Source organism: Chelmon rostratus, chromosome 5, assembly GCF_017976325.1.
Source record: "Chelmon rostratus isolate fCheRos1 chromosome 5, fCheRos1.pri, whole genome shotgun sequence".
Lineage (NCBI taxonomy): Eukaryota > Metazoa > Chordata > Actinopteri > Chaetodontiformes > Chaetodontidae > Chelmon > Chelmon rostratus.
Window position 1 is genome coordinate 5,127,135 of NC_055662.1, and position 24,073 is coordinate 5,151,207.

General features: G+C 44.4%; 1 protein-coding gene across 1 annotated transcript; it reads left to right on the plus strand.

The window, feature by feature from the left end:
* The first annotated feature begins 451 nt into the window (after positions 1 to 451).
* Positions 452 to 24,073, plus strand: tet3 (tet methylcytosine dioxygenase 3). The gene is made up of 10 exons (XM_041936614.1): positions 452 to 704; positions 4,222 to 7,144; positions 9,829 to 9,919; positions 12,710 to 12,803; positions 13,762 to 13,970; positions 14,702 to 14,852; positions 15,008 to 15,097; positions 15,711 to 15,848; positions 16,014 to 16,368; positions 16,644 to 24,073. Exons 2-10 carry the CDS (start codon positions 4,270 to 4,272, stop codon positions 18,452 to 18,454), a joined length of 5,814 nt encoding a protein of 1,937 aa, XP_041792548.1. The 5' UTR covers positions 452 to 704; positions 4,222 to 4,269; the 3' UTR covers positions 18,455 to 24,073.

Sequence of the window (24,073 nt, forward strand, 5' to 3'; positions counted from 1 at the left end):
TAGAGCAAGTCGTGTTGAAGGGCGTGGATGGAGACAGGGAGAGGTTTGCTCATTGGTAAGATCTCTGCAGCACTGTGCTGTTTCCTAGGCTGCCACTACTAGCGACTATCCCCCACAGCTCTCTCTGTTTCTGCTCACTGCACACTCCTCCATTCCATCGTACGTGCCCGCTGTGGCTCAGATAATGGCCTCTCGCTCTGCACACACTGAAGAGAGAGAGGAGAGGAGATGGAGGGAGAGGCTGCGCGAGAGGGAGGGGAATGGAGTGAGGGAGGGAGGGAGAGAGAAGGGGGAAGGTGGGGGCTGCGAAGAGAAGCTGACTGCATGTGTAGCCGAGAGAAAGAAAGAGGATATTGAAAAAGGGAAGGGAGGAGCAGACAGAGATAATGAGAAAGGAAAAAGGAGAGAACAGAAAGCGTCGGCCATAAGAGGAGGCAAGAGAATGAGAAACGTGTGTGCTGGGGGGAGGTGTGTTGTGTGTGTGTGGCTGGCCGTGTGTACGTGTGTGAACGCATGCATGTGTGTTTCGGCGCTGGCTCTGTCTGTGCATTGCACGGACTGGAAGGAATAAAAAGGAATACAACCCAACAAGGCCGGATTGCTTGTGAGCTGCTGTGCCGGCAAGCAAGTCTCATGCTCCTCTCTGTCTCCTCTTCTGCTTCCTGCTCTCCGACTGGCAGCTCCGTCTGGACGCCCAGGACCACGTAAGTACGCGTGGCTGGTCCCCGGGCTCTCAGCCGGCTTCATATTGTCAGGGTCTCTGCTTCATGTTCCTGCTCGGCACGGCAGCAGAGGAAGGGGTGGGGGAAGAAGGAGGAGGACAAGAAGGAGGATGGGGAGGGTGCTGTGTATCTGGGATTTAGGTTCAGCTGTCTACTCACAAGCTGAACTTAACCCCCTCACCACCACCAGTAGTGTCTTTACAGGCTTTGTCTCCTCCCTCTAGTTTTTCTTCTTTTTTTTTTTTTTTTTTTGCAGTGTCATTGTTAAATAGCCCTTGCTTTGCTCTCTTGTTTAAAGGGCTCCTAGACACAAGTGTCTGGTCTACCAGGTTCTGCAACATCTGATCCGGTTAGGTGTGTTGATGCTTCTTGATCCACTTTTTGGTGTGTGTCAAGCTTGTACAAATGTGCGTGTGTGTGTTTGTGTGTGAAATAGAATGACACAGATAGAGAGAAGACAGAGATCGACTCCTGGCAAGAGAGCAGGCTCTGTCACGGGGTAAATATTTGTCAAAGCACGTGGTGTGTACAGTTTGAGGCACCCGGATAGGTGCAAAGCGCCGCAGGTGTGTGTGCTGCATTTCCATCCCGGACCGGCACATAGACTCACAAAAAAGTCAATCAAGGTGAACCAAAGCTCAGATCACACGAGGTTCCAAAGAGCTGCTATGTTGTGTGCAGTGCGGCATTTGTCATCTGGCAAAGCTGAGCTAAGTTGTCAGTGTACAACTAGAAGTGCTTTAAACCCATGTGACATTTTTTGTGGCCGTGCTTATTCTACAGTATGTGACTTTAGAAAAAGAGGAAAAGAGAGTGTCAGTGTGACTGACTGTACGTGATTGTGGGATGTTGTGCAGTGTTGCAGTCACTGTTTCAACACACTGCAGTTCTCATAACTGCCGCGCACAGCTACCAACCCCCCCCTTCCTCTTTCCCGTCTGATGCCACTGATAGTGCAGACATGGGGCCTCTCACGTATTGCATGCCGGCTGTTCACTGCCACCCCCAACCCCACACCACCTCTCACCAAAACCATCGCCACCCCCTGGGACCCCCAACAGACACCCGGCGCAGAAGGTGGAATTCAAAAGACCCAAGCATACTGCCCGTCCACTAATTAGCCACTTCAAAGGCTCATTTCAGTCATATTCAAATGATGGGGAAGCTGGACGCCAGGCTCACTTCTACTGTCATACACTGATGGATCTACAAACACAAGCCATTTTCTTTTATGGATCCTCTGAATCAGGAATTAGTTCACATTTATGTTTGGATTTGAGGAAAATCAGCAAGCTTGCGCTTAGTTTGCATGTATGTAGAAGGAACTATTTTTATCTCCATTTCTCTGTCTTAGTTCAGCTTTTGTTGTGTCTTTTGTCAGGGATGGAGTGTGCTTGCAACCAGTATTTTGGATGCATGGAAGTTTTCTGTAGAGTTAAGGCCACTGTAATGTGAAACATCCAGTAGTTGCTTGTTTAGGGTACTTGTCTGTTTACAGTACATATAGGCTGAGGACTATCACACGAGAAAGGTTATTAATATGGTGTGTTGGCTTCCTTTTCTGGGGCTAACACAAAAAATGTACTTAAATAGTGAGCTGGCCATTGTTTTCGTCTCAGAAGAACTATTATATATGCCGTAATACACTGTTCAGCCACAACATGAACTCTGTCAATGATTTCCGATCTTGCCCTTGGATTATCTTTGTTTGCTGTTCCTCTCTAGACTCATTTGATTATTATCTATGAGGAGCTAACCTGGCCTAAATACTGTGTGCAAGTAATTTTACAACTCCAATGAATTTGAGCCCCATAGTTGTCTTTAAGGTTAGGATAATTCAGAGTAGTAGTCAAGTAGACAAATGTAGCAAAATAACTTTTTAATTGTCTATGCATTTTTTTTTTTACGATATTATGGTCAAACACACCCCTCTGGTCCTACAACCTTACTAGAATAAACAGATTGTTGATTGTTGAAATTTGACTCCAGTCCTGGTGATGCGTTTGCAGTTTTCAGTGTAACTGCTAATGTGGTAACTGTTCCAATTTCACCTTAGAGAGGAACTGAGACATGTGGCTGCACTGATCAGCTCCTGATTAGCGCTACCAAATGTCTTAGAAGCTCTTTAGACCTACTGAAATTTCCTAAGACATTTTGTTTGTTCATTGTGACTCTCTCAAATACTTCTACATTTTTGTTTTTCTTTGTGTGCTGTACACAGATATACACTGACCGCAAAGAATACTGTTGTTTAAAAAATGAGCATCTGTGACAGTTCATCTAAAATATAAATGCGGTTACTTTGTTACTTTTCCAGCCAAAAGTGGTATAGTGTTTGCCAAATATCAGGAGTCAGTTGTTGCTTGTATACATCTAGGGCAGCTCACTTTGTGTTCAGCTGGCTTTTTATCTTAGATCCTGTTTATTACATTATTTGAGTTTTGCCATGCTATTTGTTTTTTGGATAAGGATTCTTAGCCTTGTGATAATCTCTCCAGTGAAATAGAAGTGTAATGCTCACTTTTAGACACTTGGTTTAGCTGCAGTTTGCTTCTAAAATCATTTTTCAGCACTCAAGAGAACACTTGAACTTGAAATAACACCAGTAAGCTCATTATGACCAACTGCAGAACATGTTTCAATAGAAATTCTCTTTCCGTTAAACAGTAGCAATTGCCACAATATTTCCACGAGGCCATAATAACTTATTCACTAACTGGTTTTGCTGATAAAAGAAATTCACAATGTATCATAAGCATATACATGTTGTAATCAGATGAAGTATAGTAATGTTTGTAGGAAACATTTCTAAAATATCTTGATTTGTTTCACTTACTAGTTGTGTTCTTGAAATAAAATGTAAACTCAGTAAAATCTTTAGTTTTACTCTGTTGATATGTCTTCTCTACTTAAATATTTAATGAATGATGAAAACTGCGTGTATTGTATTTTGTTTTCTTCAGCCCTCAGTGTGTCCACTTTTGGCCCCACACACAGTCTCCCAACACCACGGGTGACATATTTTAACTCCAACTGCCTGCTTTGCATAGCCCAACTGATCTGGAGCAAAGTGTTCATTTATAAAAAAACAGTGAATCTATGTCACATGACTGTGACAAAACATTTGCCTGTTGTGAAATCACTCCACCGAAGCAATAGTTAATTCAGTTTTTCTTAGCCATACTGACCTGTCAGTGCAGCACTGTATGTTCTGTATGTGTGAGAGGTGGTAGGGAAACCCTGGATAAGATCTTGGAAGACAGGAATGGAGCCGATATTATTTTGATTATTGCTATTTATCATTCTGTGGGAATTTTGTTGGAATACAGATTAAAAAATACCAAGTAATTTTATTTAATGACAGTGATTACATGGCCAACACAGGGTGATTATTCAAAATCATTCCTAATCTACAGTGTATAATGTTGTTTTGCATGTCAGTCCTGGATTCACTGGATTATTATGACCTCACTAACCTTTTTCCATATTTGTCTTTCAGACTGTTCGCGAAGTCACTTCAGTGGATGGCCCCAGAAGTGGAGGCCAGATGGAAATTGGGTCACATGACCGCCTCCAGGAAGGCGCACTGAGCCTGGAACTGGCCAATGGGGTGAATCGCTACCCTAATGATGAGACGTCTATGGAAACGGAGCAGAAGAGGGCAGGAAGTGTGCCTCCAAGGCAGTGGGTGTCAGGACATGGCAAGGTCAGTGACACCCAACAGCAGCAACCATGTTGGAACAGCAACAGTGGTACAACCCCCGATGAACCTGTCCACCACGCAGACATGGAGGATGCCCACAATCTGGTGGCTTTTTCTGCTATTGCTGGCTCATTGCCTCCTTCTTCCTCCTCCTCCTGCCTCATGCAGCCTAACACAGCCCAGCTGTATGAGAAGTTCACCCAGGAGATGGGTTCTGAGGGGCCTCAGGCCAGACTCTCTGCAGGGGCTCCTGAGGGTAGCTTCCAACCTCCAGAAGACCTGAACACCTTACAGACAGCACTGAGCCAAGCCAAACATGGACACAAGCCCCCTAACTGCAACTGTGATGGGCCTGACTGTCCAGACTACCTTGAGTGGCTGGAGAAGAAGATTAAGTTGGCAACCAGTGAGGATCAAGGTGCTTGCAAGATGGCTGATGCACCCCGACACTTACAGCCACACCTACAGCAACCCCATTTGCAGCATCGTGCTCAGCCCTACCCCCAGGTGAATGGTGGCCACCGCCTGTCTACTTCATACCCTAAGCAGCAACAGGGAACTCATCCAGAACAAGTGCTCTGCTCCAAGCCCCCAATCCCCTGCTCTCCCCAGGTGCTCTCCATAGCCAAGGAAAAGAACATCAGCCTTCAGACAGCCATCGCCATAGAAGCCCTGACCCAGTTATCTGGTACTGGTCCACTAGCTGCCGGCTCTCCAAGTCAAGCCCCCTACAACAGTAACCTCCATCACCACCAACATACCCAGAACCTCCCTCAGCCCCCCAATGGCACTAGCTTGATCCTATCCTCTCCCGTCACCCATTCATCTTCCTCACGCTCTCAATCCGTCCCTCCAGGACTTCACAACAGGCAGCAGGCCCCAGTGCCCTGTGAGCACCACAGGCCCCAATCCCAGGGCCAGCCATCCCATGCTACCCCTCTCCCATCCTCTACCTCTCCCTTCCCAGGTCAGGAAAAACATCCAGGCTTCAGCCCTAATCCCCAGCAGTGGCAGCAGGGCTCAGGCAGAGGCTCTGAACAGAAGAACCCATGGATGTGTGTGAAGTCTGAGCCCCAGTCTCATTACGCCGCTGCACCTCACAGTAGCTCAGACCCCATGTCGGAGCTCAAACAGCTGCTTGGTGACACCAGTGGCAAGTTCAGCAATGCTCCTTTTAAGCTTCCAGTCACACAGCAGCTCAGAGTGAGCCAGAATGGAGGTATCCAGGCCCAGGACAACCCAGCATTGACCAGGATAAAGCAAGAGCCAGACTCTGGCGAGCACTATCATCACACTGCCTCCATGGGACATCATGGCATGGCTAATTGTCAGCAGCAGGGTCAGCACTACCCTGGCACTGCCTTGTCTCCTGGCCAAGCAGCCATCAGTCACTCCACTCAGGCGGCTCTGCAACAGCACCTTCACTACAAGAGGAACCTCTTCTCTAACCACTCCCCTGGCTTTGGAGCACAAGGCCTTCGTGCACCCCTGGCTTGCCAGAACTTGAAAAAATGGTGGCCACAGATGGAGGCAGAAGGGTTGCCACATCTGGCCATCAAGCAGGAACCCAAGAAGAAAAAAAGCAGCCAAGGATCTCCTGTCATAAAAACTATGAGTGGAATGCTTGCAGTTCCTCCCATGCCCAAACCCAAACAGATAATCATCAAGAAGACCAAGCAGAAAGCCTCCATGCCAACCTTCCTGCCTCAGACTCAGATCACCGTACAAAAACCACCAGTCCTCATGATGGACAGAGCCCCGGCCCTGACCAGCCTGCAACCAGGTTCTCTCCCCCCTCTGCCCCTCCACAGTAACTCCACTCAGGCTGCTGCTGCAGGCCTCCCTGCCCCAGCCCAATCTCAGGTATCCATTTCCAACTCCTCAATGACTCCCACTTCCATTGTTTCTGCATTGTCAGAAAACACTCCAGCCCTCATAGGTCCTCTGCCCCCACCTTTGGCCCTTGTAGCTCATGCTAAGTCAGAGGGAGCGGGCAGCCTGGCCTCCAGTAACACCAGCACCACCACACCTCTGACCTCCACATCTCCATCGAGCACCTCACAATTACCAAGTCTCATCAACATAGACCCAAAGTACGAAGAACTAATCCGCCAGTTTGAGGCTGAATTTGGGGACTCAGACACAACTGCTAGTCAGCCCATGGAAGAAACTGCTACAGCCTCTCAGCCTGGGAATCAGGCCCAGATTAGTCCTCAGGACATCAGTCCCACATCATCATCCAAATCTCAGTCGGCTCACTTAATTCTTACCACCCAAGCCAGCTCCACACCTCATCCAAATGATCACGAGGTGGAAGTCAACAAGGATGAGTCAGGGACCCAAAGTGAAGCAGCCTTGAATCAGACATCCACAGAAGGCCCAATGGAGGGTCTGCATGAGGGGTCGCTCCACGTCTCTCGGCATCAGGAGGCAATTCTGGACAAGCAGCAGCAGCCCAGTGTATTGGAGAATACATTCAGCATGCCAGGTTCTCCGCTGCCTAAACGCATGAAGATTGAAGCCTCGGGTGATATAGCAGTACTTTCCACCACATACTGTTCTGAGGAGGACACGCCCACTAAGGACAGTCTACCTTCTTCGCCGTCTCTCAGAGGCTTCCTAGAGTCTCCTCTGCGCTATCTGGACAGCCCCACCAAGACCTTGCTGGATACTCCTTCCAAAGATCTACAGGCAGAGTTCCCCACATGCACCTGTGTGGGTAAGTCAGTATGTTGATGTCTGTTTATGCTTGTGTGTTTACAGGAGGATGAGGTTGCTATCCATCAACATAATCCATTAGCACTTCTCAGCCAAGTATTCAATAATGTTCTCCAAATATCACACCACTCCAAACACTGCACATCCATCTCTAAGTGGGGATGAATTTAAGTCTGCAAGTACAGCAAACCTGATAGATTAGATAGATAGTAACTTTTTTTTCTGAAGTGCCTTATAGCAGCAAGGGAGCGTGCATATTTTGCAAGGAAAGATTTTTGAAGATGTTCATGTCTTTACATTAATGTTTAGCTCAATTTATAATTGAGCTAAAAATTAATGAGCCTATTACGTTGTCACTGTTAGTGCTTTACTGTACGTATTGCTACACAGGCCCACTATTAGGTTTCTCATTCACCCTCTGCTTCAGCTTCTCTGTATGACTGCTTGTTGAGTCTGTCTAAGAATGTGTGTGTTGCCAGGGTGTGTGGTTGTGACCATCCAGACTGCGACAGAGTGAGGCACTAAAGGCAGCGGGCAGGAACAATAGCAGTGGTGGCAGAAGGAGCCTTTTGTGTTTGTTTGGGTCTGGCAGGCAAGGAGAACAGAGGCTTTGTTTAACAGAAAGGGGTTCAGTCCCATAGTTTGGGTAGTACCCTGCTCAGGTTATTTGTTTACAATAGAGTAGGTGGTCTTACAGTGGAAATCTATGGCTATGTATAGGTCATATTATACACTGTATATTTAAAAGAAATAAGAAAATAAATTACCTTAACAAGCTTAACAAGTAGATAAAGATAGTGTAGTTAGATTTACCCTTTGATACACCCACATAATTATAATGTAAAAGCTTGAGTCTTTATTATTCAATAAGACCCAGCCTTCCTGTCCTTAAAGTTATTAATTAATGACTCAGTAAATCAAAAATTTACTTCTGTAGCTGCTGTGGTTCAGTTCATTAACTTGGTGCATTAACTTAATAATGAAAGATTTTGTTCTCAGAAAAGCTATCAAGAAATTACCACCATTTCTTGCAGTTACTGAGTGCTAACTGTAGGCTGGCTATGAAGGGTTAAAGCCGGGTAAATAGACTCCTGCTGTCCCTAAACATTAAAGAGGGTGCACAACAGGGGAAGAGCAGCTGCAGGGAAACACTTGCTAGCTGTCCGTTGTTACTTATAGTAAAGACCAGCAGACAAACAAGTCTTCATAGTAAAGCCTGGTGAAACACTGCTGTCAACTCCCTTTAGCATTACACAATGCTAGAATGAATTGCCTCTCAAATACACAGATACACTAAACAGCCATGATATGCACACACATGTACACTCACAACCAATTTCCACACAAAAATTTAGTATGACTCCTCCACTTCCTGCTTTGAGCCACGCCCTGGTGCCTCCCTGCACCAACAGGGGAGTGTGACCTTATATTACCTCAGAGACAGAGACACACACAGCACTGAGTGAATGTCCAAATTTTAGACAAACAGCTGATAGTGTACAACATTTACATTTAGAGCATTTAGCTAATGTTATTATCCAGAGTGTGTGTTACCATATGATAAAGTATTCGATGCCATACAATTTTAAAACACATTACAAGCTGTTACAGAGCTAGGCAATGCAGTCCATTAGAGTGTAACATTTCATGCTGGATACATTCAGCTGCACAGTGTCACATACAAAGACTAGCACTGAAGTCATAGGACATGGAGGACAATGGTCAAATGCACTTACACACAAGTACACACACTCATACACAACATAAACACAGATGTACACAGTGCACACACAGACACACCCTTACTCCCTCTTAACATTCATACAAACTGAGTCATTCATCACTACCTCAAAAAGCTTCTTCTTTACAGTGTCTCCACACAGGCACCACACCCTACAGTCCCAGCCCACTGTCTGTGTGTCAGGAGGATATGTGTGTTTGTGTCTGTTTGTGTGAACTGGATGCTGCAATCAGTTGCACATTCTCATGCTTTTCATAGATGACTTGGGTTCAACCACAAAGAGGATGCCTTAGAGTTTGCCCGAAAATATCAAACACATGCCTTTAACTTTTTCCAAACCTCGACAAAAACTGAGACGTGATTGTATGCAAAGACAAAGCTTCATTCTTTAGTAAAGTTAAGGGACTTGTGTTAAATATTAGCAACTTAAGAGAGACATTTAGCCAGTTCAGTGAGGTGAATACCCTTTCAAGCAGGACTCTATCCAGGCACTATTAAGTTCAGATTTGAGGCAGAAAAATTACTTATTTGCGCAATGTGATTTGCAACAACATTTATTTACAATGTGGTGTTGCCGCTGATGTCTTTTGTTTTGTTAAATCGGCAACAAAACACAAAGAGTGCCAAATTTTGCTTCACTTCCTCTCTCAGTGTAAGATAAGGAAGTTGAAAATGAATCACAAAATGTGGTTTTAATACTTATATTAGTTTATAGTAATGGAAGAACCAGACTAAATATAACTGAATATTTAGATTTACTCAAGTGTCCATTACAGAGGTGATGTAATATGTGATACAACTTTAGTAAGAGAATAAATACATCATCAACAAATGTGATCTGTTGTATATTGTCAATAATTGTATACATTTAAGTGTGGAATTTGCCCTAGTGCTTTTTCAGGTCCAGTTATTTGCTGATTCCTCATTCTCTGTCTTTTTTCTAGAACAAATTGTGGAGAAAGATGAAGGGCCCTACTACAATCACCTGGGATCTGGACCTACTGTAGCCTCCATAAGAAACCTGATGGAGACGAGGTGAGCCTTTCCCTCTTCTCTTGTCTGCTTCTGTTCTTCCTACATGCTCTTGCTTTTTCTGCCTCTCCCTCCTCCTCCTCCTCTCTCTCCACCTTCCCTCCTCCTCACATTTTGTCCTCAGGGAATCTGTGACCCAGAATCCAGTAGAAGGAACAGGAAGTATCAGCATCATCAGCATATCAGAGGCAGAGCAAGAAGCACAGGACTAGCAGCTGATGATAGCTGAGAATGAGAGGAATGGAGGAGAAAGAAGGATATAAATCAAATCAGAGAGATGAAGAGAGAGGTAGACAGAGGGAAGGGGGGAAATAAGAGGGGTAGTAAAATTATAGTATAAAAAATGATAGAAATTGTGCATTTTTTGTCCACAAAGATTACAATGACTTATTTATATGATGTGCCAGTCCTCTAGCATTAATCCAGGCTGAAATTTGGCATTTGATAAATTTTTACGCGCATATGATCTGCATAAATAGTTGAACTTGCTCTGCTGAAACCTCAAATGAAGCAAATAATCTCATAATCCAATTGAAGGTAGAATGAGGCATCTCATGGTGTTTAGCATTAGCCATCAGTCATCACATACATCGTACTGAGTGGACACTGCTTTGTCTGCAGTGGCTCGACAGGCATCTTGAGCTTAGCAGTTCGATCTTCCTAGGATTAGTGTTAATTCAATTTAGGAAGGGACACCAGAAAGTACCCCTTTTGGTCATTTTAATGACAGGAAGTGTTGCTGTCTTACCCAAGCATAACACAGATGAAAGGTGATCAACTGTTGTTAAGGATGAATGAAGAGTGCATAGCTTGATTAACACATTCTGACAATGTCTCGTGGTGTCTGTTATTTGCAACCCCAGAATGCAAAAACACCTTGCATTCTGTGCTGTAGTATTCTATAACCAGATGCCTCATTGTGTTGTGCTTCATATTAATAGTACTGAACATGATGCTGAGGCTCACATTTGGCTGCTGTTCACTGAGAGGCTGGATTTCAATAGGACCAATGAGTCAGTAGTCCCTGGAGAGCACAGGATGAGTAAGGGGGGGTGTTCAGACAGTTTTTGTTGTTTGAGAGATGACGTAAGAGTTAAGACCTCAGTGTCCCTAGCTGACCTTTGACCCACCCCTGACCCCAGCAGGCCACCCCTGTGGTGATACAGCCTACTCCCTTCCAACTCTCTCAGCCACCTCAGGGTGATTCTCATTCAGCAGGATCCCCTTGCGTTCACTGTCATACCAAATCTTCTCAGGGCTGAAGTTTTCACAATGGCAGGTATCGAACAGGCAGGAGACCTGATATGAGCCGTGAACAGACATCTGACAAGGTCTGATGACCTATTCCCACCCGAGTGCAACCTCTGACCCCTCCCTCCTCCAATGCACCTCCTTACTCTACCAGTACACCTGCAGAAATACACACATGTTAAATCGGTTCGCAACACCATTATTTGCTCAGGCAGGTGTGCACAGACACATACGCACAAACACACAAAACAAACAGAAATGTGTGTACACAAAATAAGCTCATGCGTGCCTGTTTGGACACAAACACCAGCACAGAAATATCTCCAAGAGCTGTCCCTTTGGCTGGCATTGTGTTGAGGCTAGTGGGTTCTGGTTTACTCTGCGTGCTTGTGTGAATCTCAGCAGAGCATTGTGAACCCTCTTCACCAGCCAGTGCTGCTGAGGTTGGCCTGTCTTTGTCATAGTTAGCATTAACTGCAACTCCCACAGACTCCTGTAGGCACAGAGAAAATGACACAGATTCACAGCAACACAGGAAAAAAATAAGACACACTCTTGAGGAGGTCAATCATGACTAAAGGAAATCATTAACTAATGACCAGCAGGAATGTGTCTCCTGTTGCTGTTCTGATACACCAAACTAGCAGTCAGCAGCTACCGAGGTGCTGTTGGGCTGTTACTGAGTGGCCACATGTAATATTTGCTATGTGGCACCATTGGCACTAGTTAACCTTTATCAGCCACCATTTGACCAACATGTCTAGCATGTCTAATCTGAACCGTCGGATTAGTCAGATCAGTAATTAACCACTTTTCCTGTGTTTTTTTTTTTAAATAAGGCTATTTACACATTAACACATTTACAACTTGAACATGTAAGTCAGTTTTACATGTCTTTTTCATGTTTCTTTGGATTGTGAATGAATGTGCAGAACACACATCTATGGTAGATGTCAACTGGCTATCAGGTATAGTATTTGTGCTGTGTTCCAGTGCAACTTTTCACAGAACATGTGAGGCCACAAAAAACTGCAAAACATCTGACCAGTCAAGTTTTGTTGGTGCTATGTCATTGAGGTTGGCTTGGTGACCCTTAGGCCCCTGACACCCAGGGAAGACTACAGCGTGTGTGTCAGTTTAGGCCACTTGAGTGTCAGCTTGGCACATCAGAGCCCTAAAGTCAGGCATCAGGCCTCTCTGACCTGAAGAGAAATCATTCTGGCACCAGACACCAACTGCTGAAGAGCATGACCATTGCAATAGGTGCAACCCTGATTCCAAAAAAATTGGGGCACTGTATAAAAGTTGAATGAAGCTGAATGCCTGTCCCAACTTGTTTGAAATGTGCTGCTGGCATCAAATTCAGAATAAGCATATATTTATGAAAATCAATGAAGTCGATCAAGTAAAACACTAAATATATTGTCTTTGTACTTTCTTCAATTGAGTTCATGTCAAAAAGGTCTGCAAATTATCACATTCTGTTTTATTTATACTTGTTTTTTGGAATTGGTTATGTAAATTGTTTTTCCTCCTGTGTAGGTATGGAGAGAAAGGGGATGCCATCCGGATTGAAAAGGTGGTATACACAGGCAAAGAGGGAAAGAGCTCACGAGGATGTCCTATTGCTAAGTGGGTAAGTAGCATCACATCACATCACATGTGCTGTGTGGGTAATGAGAACAATACATACCTTTTCAGCAGGTGTCTGCAGTAGGATAAGAAGCAATAGCCTTTGGGGACTTGGGGTATTGTCAAGTATAAAAAGAATGGCTCACGACTTTCAAAAATCACATTTTTGTCAGTCTGTCAACAAGTGATAGAGAGAAAAATAGGTATTTTAAGACTTTTGTCCCACCTGACCATAATGACAGCCAATCCACAAAGATTTATGCAGTGTATGTGTGAGTGTGTGTGTGTGTGTGTGTGTGTGTGTGTGTGTGTGTGTGTGTGTGTGTGTGTGTGAGTGTGTGTGTGTGTGTGTGTGACCGTAAAATGAGCTGTCCTGGGGAGACACCTTGCCAAGTTTGTCATCACAGTGAGTAAATCAGTAGGAGGTCTCACTCTTCCTGTGCTACCCTCCTGTCTCACCCCTCACATATCCTGCTAATGAGGGCTGGTGAATGTGGTTGTGTGGTGGAGACAGTGAGAGAGGCGTCTTGGTCTTATTCTGCATAGAAAATAAATACATTATTACACATGAATGGACTTGTCAGCTACATGTATTTAACCTATGGCATCATTAGCAAAGTAAGGTAAGATTTCAGTACAGGTATCAAATATCTGTCCAATATGTAGTGCAAGCATCAACTGTTTGTCATTGTGCCTTGTTTAGTAATTCACAAGAATCTGTGTGTGCTGGACATGTAAAGGTGGCTGTTTTGCAGTCACAAATAGTGATAAAATTAGACAATAGTAGGTTTACCAGCATTTTATAGTTGAACTATATTTAATTCTTATGTAATTATGTATTTAAATCAGAGAAGCAGAACTCAGTCAACATAAATGACAGTGTTGCAGCTAAAGAGACAGGGTGTTTACCAAACCCTGGCTAAGTAAACGCTAAAATAATGATATGCGCTGTTTCCTGTCAGGTGATCCGTCGTGGCAGCGAGACAGAGAAGCTCCTGTGTCTGGTGCGTCAGCGTGCCGGCCACCACTGTGCCAACGCTGTCATCATCATCCTCATTATGGCGTGGGAAGGTGTCCCAAGGGCCATGGCTGACAAGCTGTACAGTGAACTCACGGACAGCCTCACTAGATATGGCAACCCCACCAGCCGACGCTGTGGCCTCAATGATGAGTGAGTAGCTGATGGGGACACTTTGACACCAGTTTTCTAACATACAAGTTCATGAATGTGCATGTGAGAGAATGCAGCTTGTCTGTCAGCATTATACTTGTATGTTCTTCACTTTGTTTATGGAGGAGGAGTTCTGTTTGAAGCACATGCTAAACTATTTTATCCCAAGCCATCTATATCAGGCGACCTATGACACCAATGAAAATATGCTAAAAATGTGGTAGGTTCAATGAACACACCCTTATCAGGCGTACTGATGTGGGTAATCTCTGACATAGAAATATATTCAAGTCAGACAATGTGTGCAAAAGCAAAATGATCCATCTTTGTCACTGGATTTGTACACATTGATGGTTACACATTGTCCATGTCCATCCCACTTCCACAATTAGCTATAAATGGGTGCTGACACACCCTTGTTTAACCCAGTTCACAAATAACCACCATTCACCATTAGCCTATTGACTGATGGCACATGTAGTACATCAAATTTTATGTCTGTGATATACATATATAAATGTAAACAAAAAATATACATCTTTAATGTGCTCAAACATTATTGCTCCAAATGAACTACTGCCCAAAATTCCTCATTGACATTTCTTTGCGAGATTGTTGTATCCTGCAGCCCAGATAAAATATAGTGTGCACATAATGTAAAACATGCAAAGGTTACACATCATTTCCACTGTGCATCAAGCTGATAGAGTGCTCACTGTCTCCCCCTGCAGTCGTACTTGTGCGTGTCAAGGCAAGGACCCTGACACTTGTGGTGCTTCCTTCTCCTTTGGCTGCTCGTGGAGTATGTACTTTAATGGCTGTAAGTACGCCCGAAGCAAAATGCCACGCAAGTTCAGACTACAAGGAGATCACCCTGAAGAGGTACTCATCACATAAAAGCCACTAAGTTTAAGCATTAGCATTATACAGGAATATGTTAATACTAATGATGAATGGCCTTAGTCACTTTCAAAAGATACAGTTTGAAAGCTCTGTGTGTTTTGTTCTGACCTGTGATCCATGTTTTTGCTTGTCAGGAGGACAAACTCAGGGATAGATTCCAAAATCTGGCAACTGAGGTGGCTCCTTTGTACAAGCAGTTGGCCCCACAGGCTTACAGTAACCAGGTTTGTTGTACAGGCAAATCCCCATCAGTGTACACTGATTCTAAGTCTTTACACAGTAGAAACCACATGCAGCCACCTACTCACCTGTCACCTTCTTCACACACAATGAGAGGTACTATAGAGCAGACAATCAAGACTTTGGCTGTCACATAATAAATTCCTGCTTCTTAGCAAGAAGACTGAGAAACAGAGAAGATCTACTGGCATGCGCTGACTCAACCTCAGCTTTGTATTTTTGAAAAGTGACACATTACGTCTATGAAATGTGTTGCCTTTGACACCTTTACACAGTGCATTAAAATGCATTTTGGGTGATGTGATTGCAATCAGATAGTCTTGACCACGTGAAAGCACAGGTGTAAATGCACCCAAGATGCAATGAGGAAGGATTGTGGTACGATCGGCCAAGACAACCTCCTCCGCCTACGGAGGTGGTCAGGGACACATTGTGACCACTATCAACACAAGTGTAAATGCAGTTGCATTTTCAATCCACATACAACAAGTATGTGAGCAGAAATACCACCAGTAACTGTATAACACCAGCTGCAAATATAATCAAAAGTTTGACAGTGCATACGCATGTAAATAAAGTTATCTTTGTCCTCCTCAGTGCCAGTCGGAGTTGAAAGCTCCAGACTGCAGGCTGGGCTTCAAGGAAGGACGCCCATTCTCTGGAGTCACTGCTTGCATGGATTTCTGTGCCCATGCTCATAAGGACCAGCATAACCTCTACAATGGTTGCACAGTGGTAGGATCCCTTTCCATAGTCCTGAATTTGTATTTTGGGGTATTTTGTGGTGAATAAAGGATGTATTGTTCTTGGGTGTGAATAAGCCAAATATGTTAAGTAAAAAGTGTTGCTGTTTTGTATGCTAGCACAGTTAACATTTCATCTTGCTCTTCGCTCTGGTAGGTTTGTACTTTAACAAAGGAGGACAACCGTGAGGTGAAGAAGATCCCTGAGGATGAGCAGCTCCATGTGTTGCCTCTTTACAAGGTCTCGCTGACTGATGAGTTTGGAAATGAGGAGGCCCAGCGCCTCAAGATGCAGACGGGGGCCATCCAGGTGCTTCAGGCTTTCCGCCGTGAGGTACGCAAGTTGCCCGAACCTGCCAAGTCCTGCCGACAGCGTAGGCTAGAGGCCAAGAAGGCCTCCTCAGAGAAGAAGAAAAATAAACTCATGCAGCAGGCAGGGGAGACGCCAGAGAAAACTGTGGTCAAGGCTGAGGTCTGCATCACTGGTTCCCCTCAACTCCAAGGCAATAAAGGTTTGTTATCGTGTTTCATTTGTTTTCATGTCACTGTCACTGATGTACTTGATTGTGTTTAACCAGTGTCCAGACTGTAAGGCAAATTATTTTAAATTGCTTGACTTGGAGCCTTATGTGGTAGCCTAAAATGCATTTATACTAACCCTAACCTGCAACCAGTGTGTAATGGAACTCCAACACATAGATCCACAGAGGACAACAATTAAAATGCAGTATTTGTAGTATTTGAACTTAAGTTTGTAATTTATCTTTGCTTTCTTTCACACATTCAGCAATTATAAAACAAGAGGTGAAGCCCAACATCAAGAAGGAACACTTCAATGGATCAATAGATGGATATCCTGTGCAGGCTGCAGACCCATTCAGCAACATCTATCCACACCCTGCCTACTATGCAAGGGGAGGCCTCCCCCCAACTGGCCAGCCCTCTGCACCAGACCCCGTAAATGGTTACCACCACAATCTGCCCACAATGCACAATGGCTACTACAACTACCCCCCCAATGCACTTTTCCCCCCGAAGCTGAGGACGTACGAGGGTCGAAATGGCTCTATGCCCAAAGCAGGCACCAAGGCTGACCAGGTAGACAAGAAGCCTGATATTCAGAGCCTTCAGGCCAGACTGGCCCAGTCCTACCCCAGCTACCCAGAGCAAGCCAACCAAGCAAACCACAGCAGTTACATCCAGCCTGCAGACTACAGCCTGTCCCGTCCTTCTTCTGTCTCCTCTGAGCCCTCCAACAGAGGCACTCCAGTCATCAAACAGGAGCCTATGGATGTGCCAGTCTATGAAGGCGCAATGCCAAACCAGATTGGTGCCAACACACCTAGCACCACCCCCCAGCCTGCTGCCTGGCCAGGCCACAAGCTTAATGGAAGTATCATTCCTGCCAACTGGGACGACCATCTGAACCCTAAACAAAGTCCTGAAGCGTCATTGTTGAACCCAGACAAGCAGCAATTTCACCAGCAACTCCAGCAGCGTCAGCCCTCTCCTTACCCTCAGCAGTGGACGTCCTATCCTGGCTCAAATGCCCTGATGGCCTCCCCCGCCCCATCACCATCGCTCCAAGTACCTCCCTCTCCATCTCCGTCCCCTCACCTAGGCTCAGCGCTCCCAGGTAACATACATCAAGGCTCCACACACCCTGCCACCCCACGTCCAAGCACCCCTCACCCAGGTACACCACAGCCTGGCAGCTCTCACTCAGGCTCAGTCACACCGCAGCCAGGCACCCCAGGTCCAGGCACCCCCAGGCACTGGGCCAGCCCTGCTCCTAGTCCTCAGCCGAATGCTTGGGTAATGGGTCCTGCAGCATATAGCCCTGGTTTGAAGCACAGCAATCCTGCAGGAGCCTACCCTGACAAGATCTGGTCCAAGACCGGGGAAAGTCGGTGCTCCACTCCCCTTGGGCTCCAAGAGAAGGCCTGGAAGTCTTGTGGTGGTTCAGTTGCAGGAAGTACCCCGTCCTCTGCCCCTGAGGGTCGCCTCTTCCCTGATGCCCTGCAGCAGTCAGATCAGGCCTGCTGGAACCCCAGCCGAGCTGAGAGTGACGTTGAGAGCACCAAGGGCCGTGAAGAGGATGATGATGAGGTGTGGTCTGACAGTGAGCACAACTTCCTGGATCCCAACATTGGTGGTGTAGCGGTAGCACCAGCCCACGGCTCCATCCTGATTGAATGTGCTCGTCGGGAACTACATGCTACCACTCCGCTCAAAAAGCCTGATCGCTCCCACCCCACCCGCATCTCCCTGGTCTTCTACCAGCACAAGAACCTCAACCAGCCCATGCACGGCCTGGCTCTGTGGGAGGCCAAAATGAAGCTGCTGGCCGAACGAGCGCTGCAGAGGCAGCAGGAAGCAGCTCTCCTTGGCCTCTCCCAGGATGACATCAAGGCCCTCGGAAAGAAACGCAAGTGGGGGGCTACAGTGGCAGGTGCTAGTCCAGGACCTGGACAATCTAAAGACAAGAGGGAGGGGCCAGTGACGCGGTTAGCCCCTACTTTCCACACCACCTCTATGGTTACTGTGTCTCCCTATGCCTTCACCTGCCTCACTGGGCCCTACAGCCACTTTGTCTGAGGTCAAACAGACATAAAAGGATAGCTACAGAGTGATGCAGTGGAGGGCTGGAGAGAACGATGAGCAGGATGAATGTCTCTCAGCCGTCCCGCAGTCTGGCATCTCTCCATCCTGACCCCTCCGCAGTCCACTTGGAGGAGGGGACATTTTTATTGTTTTTTACCTCATGTCAGGCAGTGGTTTGGGCTTCAGACACACTGCCTGTGGTGCTCTTCCTCTCTCTTCCTGGGAGAGGAACTCCATTGCTTTTCCTTGTTTATAGAATTTTAATAATTTTAATTATTGCTATTATTATCAATATTATTATGATTGCTATTGTTACTGTCAATGTTGTTATTACAGGTATTATTATAATGAAGACTTGTTTGTTTTTTATTATTGCTGTTTTCATTAATGTTATTATTAATGATGTGATTGTTTTTGGTTATATATTTTTTTAAATCAATCAGTCTGAGTCAGTCAGACTCAGACAATTGCTTTTTCCATGTTTGGAAAATGTGTACCCTATTTTCTGTTTGATTTCCTTTGTTCTTGTCAATCTTCCAGCTCAACTTGGAGGAGGAGCCATTGTCTGCCTGGCAAGACAGCAAATCAATATTACCGTAATCATATGTACATATATTTAAAAAAAGGCTTTCCAGTAGGCTTGCATGAGATTTTGATGGCTATATTGAAAATATACAGATATGCATCTTCCAGATATGGAAAGCCAGTTTAGGCATAAAGGATCATTACAATTACTATCACCCTGGGCCTCTGTTTCCTAGTTTTGGCTATTATTGCTTAGGGTGACATTGTTTTTGTTTACCAGCGTCACTGCACAGCACAGTCACAATGCAATCAGTGTAGCTTGGTATTTGCTTCATTTGAGATTTTTCCTATTACCTAGGAACATCTGTGCACTTCAGCCTTGCAGCACAATGTAAAAAATAGAATACATTCTGTTATTGCCCACACAACTGGTGAAGAAACAAGGAAGGAATCTACCAAAGTTAGTTGTCAAAGCGGTGTATGCCAGAATTATCAGTTATATTTGCACTAATGAGCAAATATACTGTACCTTTTTGATGTGACGACTGTAGCAAGTAGAACACATAAAAGGATTCTTCCAAATGGAGGCTTGGCATTAAATGAATACAGCTGGCATAGCTTGGTTTCAGCTGTTGTGTGTATGTTTTGTGACTGTGTATGGCAGAGCAGAACACAGAGCAGGCCAAAAGGGAACCTTAAAGTTATAAAGAAAACCAATCATCATGATGTAGAAAGTGGAAAAATAATCCCAGGTTAAAAATAATTGCCCTTTAAACCACATTGGGAAAAAGTGTTGCTGCCTCTCTTGTTGTTAGACGATGTGCTCCTCCTCCTCTTCTGCACCCCTTCAGCTTTCAACTGGTGCTCAAATTCCAGCTCTAATTGATTCTCATTCCACTACTCTTCATGGCACTTGATGCTGTACTTAGGTGCTCTATCTCAAATCTGGCTCAACTAGCATTAGCAAGTAAATATGTTTTGTTTTGACCCAGGTGGAGTACCAGAATGATGGCTTATTGCTTCAAGACATGCATAAGTGCAGAAAATTGTCATGCAAAGAGAAGTATAATGATTTATCTTTCAAATGCTTTCCCTTGCTTGACATGCTTCCCATATGGAAAACTGCACATGTTTTGTACTCCACAGAGGCTAAAATAAGTTGCACTATTTGCAAATGTCATTTGACCCAGATCTGCAACTACGACATCAAGATGGAACTGGTGACACACTTTATCTTCCTACAACATTTAAGTAGGGGTGAGCACTTCCTAGTGTAAACTCTAGAGGGCAGCAGTGACTGCCATTTCAAAGTGGGGTGTACAAACAAACCTACAAGCACTTGAGATCCATTCAGAAGCCAGTAGAGCGTTGCCTTGCTGCTTTAACCATTCATGACCAGTAGAGGGGGATCTTACACCCTGTTTGCTGACCATGGATGGGCCTCACCAAAGCAGTTCAAGACAAAGCTGATCTTTGTCCCATTGTGGCACAAATGTGAATGAAGTCTGGAGATGCTTTTGGGAAGCCCATGCTGGGTTAGAGCAGAAGGAAACAGTGTTGGGACCGCAGTGCTTTTGGTGCTCCTACACACACTTGGTGCTCTCCTATTACACTTGATTTGCTGTGAAGGGCCCACTCCTTCCTCTGCATGGTGCTGTCATCTTCGAGCAGAGCGAAGTGTATCCTTCTGCAAGCACCTTGCCACCACAGAGCAAGCCAATCAAAGTGGCTGCGCTATGGTTGCAGCTCTGTCATTGGCCTCAATAACTGGTTCCCTTTTGTGAGGAGTTTGTGCAGTTTCTTGTGGCAAAGTAGTTTTGTCTCAAACAAAGTACACTGTACAGGGCAGAGAAAGCACAGTCATTCAATGCATTTTGGTAACCCTTTCACAGAGAAAACAATTGTACTGAGAGTTAAAGGGAGACCTCGGAAAATTACTGTAGCTTCTGGGAGTTGGCGCTAAATGCAAATGCGTTGAATCAATGAATCTCTCACTTTGTGTGTGTGTGCGTGCGTGTGTGTGTGTGTGTCTGAAAATGACACAAATGCATGGGTGTGTGAAAGAGACGAGCCAAAGAGAGAGACTATTTGATAGCTTGGATAGAGTCCCGTGAATCATTTTTATTTTGTCTCCATCCACCATGTGACCATTTGACTAATTCAGTTCAAATAGTGACATGGTTTACTTGCAACATGAGTTGAAAATGAGCGATTGATAGAACTCAATATAGGCCGACTCCTGGCTGCTGGGTGGTTGTTTGGGTCGAGGCCCTGGTCATCTGTGAAAGACCCAGTTACCTCTCCCGAAGGTCTCCAGCTCTCTACCTCACGCTGTAGAGACACTGGTCACAATCACAACTTGCTACTGAGGGAAGAGAATCATGCATATGTCCATTTGTGTGCTCTAGATCTCCACACTCATTTTAACATGCTTTTTTTTTTTTTACTCTTATTTATTACTACATGGTGATGATGATAATGATTGTCTTTGATGTTATTGCTTTTTTCATCTTTTTTTATATAGCTAATACAAATTGTACATAGAGAAGAAAAGATTTATAAAAGCACTTTTAATCTTGATTTTAATGACAAAAAGAAAGAGCCGATTATTGACAACTTGAAGCTTAGGTTTTTTTTTCTTTTGTTTTTTTTATTTTCTCAAGAGAGAGATAAAAAATGTAAATATTTAAAATATTTAGGTAAGATTATTTAACTGGTGAGGATAGTAACTAAACCATGAATGACAAGGGGGTATTTTGGAGTCTCTGACAGCCCTCAACAACGGTAAACAACACTTGGTCCCCAATGTGTTGTGTGTAAATGTGTGCTTAGTAACACTGCTGTTTTGCTTTCGTAAGTACTGTACCCCTTGTCACTGACAGAGACCTGTCACTTTCTAAAAACAAATTCATTTGTCCAATTATGTACCAAGAAACTACACTTGACTTTCTCACTGGCAGTCAAAATAACTGGAGGATCCCCCATGTTGCAGTTCTCTGACCAAAACCTCGTATCTACGGACAGCGTGAATTCCAGAGTTTAAAAAAGCTTGTCCGCTTGAATACTTTGATCTTGTACAATCTGATCTACAGTCCAGAAGCTAAGGACTAATCTAAAAAGGTAGCTATAAACCTGATCTGTGCTGTTTGTAGGTTAAAGGAATAGTTTGACATTTTGGGAAATAAGCTTATTTGCTTTCTTGCAGAGAGTTAGATAAGAAAATTTATACCACTCTCATGTCTGTATACTAAATATAGGGCTGGAACCAGCAGCTGGTTAGCTTAGCGTAGCATAACGACTGGAAACAGAGGGAAACAGCTAAACTGGTTCTTTGGGTGGGCAACAAACTCCGCCTTCCAGCACCTCTAAAACTCACTAACACATAATATTTTGTTTAATGCGTCTTAGGGCGGACTTGTAAAAACATCACGCTGTGTGGTTTTACTGTGGTAGCTAACCCCTTCAGGTAAACTGCACTGCACCCAGTCAAGAAATTATCTACCCAATGACCTCCTGTTCCTGTGGTCAGAGTCAAGCTTGCTGTTTCTCCCTGATTTCAGTCTTCATGCTAAGCTAAGCTAACCAGCTGCTGGCTGTAGCTTCAGGTGTGGCATATAGAAATGAGAGTGGTATCCCAAAATGTTGAACTATTCCTTTAACATCAGCAGAGTTGCCCTTTATAAATTTAACAACAATCAGGACCACATCCAAAGCGGGTGGGGGTGGTTAGGAACATACTGGTAGTGTCAGAGCCAGTGTGAGGTGAATCAGTTTAGCGAGTAATAGCCCAGCAATCTTTGTCAGTTGTGTTAGACTATCAGGTAAGAGACTGCTCCCTGCTTGTTTAGACGTATCTGTCATTATTATCCACTCTAGTTCTCATAATAGTAAGTATGCACTTAGCGTTCACGATGCCCCTGTTTAGTCTGCAATGATTAATCAGATGATACACACATCATGGCCAACAGGTGCACGGGCTGGGGCTGGTACAGCAACAGGGCCGATTTTACCTTTTCACCATAATGCACGGCCCACATTACACACACACACTCACCCACACACAAACACTTGCCTAATAACGGGTGCTGAGAATACAGTGTACATGATATCTTAATAACTTTGTAAATGTCTAAATGTCTCACGACTTTGGTGGATGGCTCTCATGAGAGACGCCACCTCCCAAGCACGTGCCGAGATGGGGGGGTTCGGTCCGCTGGTGCTACGATGCTACACCCTAAAATTCACTGTGTAAGAATTGCAAGGGATAAATGATTACCACAGATATTTTTCTGAGCTCTTCGAATGTCGAGAGAACTATACTTTTGATTCAAGCAGTTTCACAGGATGGGAAGCTGCCCTGGTGCTGATTTTCTGAGAAGTCTTTTGTTACAACAAAATTACATCTCTTTTAGAGGGCAGGGGGGCACTCAAACAGTTGAGTACATTCTCTATTAATATTCATTACATATTGTACTTGAACTCATTAAAACTAGGGTGAGATATAGAACCATATTATATGAAGACTGTTATCTTGCTTTCACATTTGGTACAGCGCAAGTATCAAAGGCTATTGAAATGATCTTATGAGTATGTTGTACATGTTGATGGTAACTGAATGCTAAGATAGAAGAAGAGCAATTGTGTACTGCCTCCCTCTTCCTCCTCCTAGTCATGCACTTCCTTTACTCAACCCCTCTCTTTCTCACACCTTGTATATTTTGTCTTTCTCACACACACTCTCAAACATAGATATACATATGCATCTCACTGTGTATGGCCCTCTTTTCGAAGTCTGTTGAACACCTCGTTTAATTAACACTCTCCAAGTTTGGGATAGAGACTTGGACCCCGGCCCATACGAAAAATAAAAATGAACCTACACAACTGGCAGCTACATTCCTTTTTGAGTTTTAGGATTGTTCTTGGTTCATTATTTTCATGTCAAGGATGCAGTATGTAAAAAAAAAAGTGTTTTTGTTCAGTCTCTCTCTCTTTGTAGCTGTATGGTGTATTATGTGAATACATAGTGTATGTGGTAAAAACCCCACAATATTGTTTTATGTTCCGCGATAAATAAAAACATTGAAG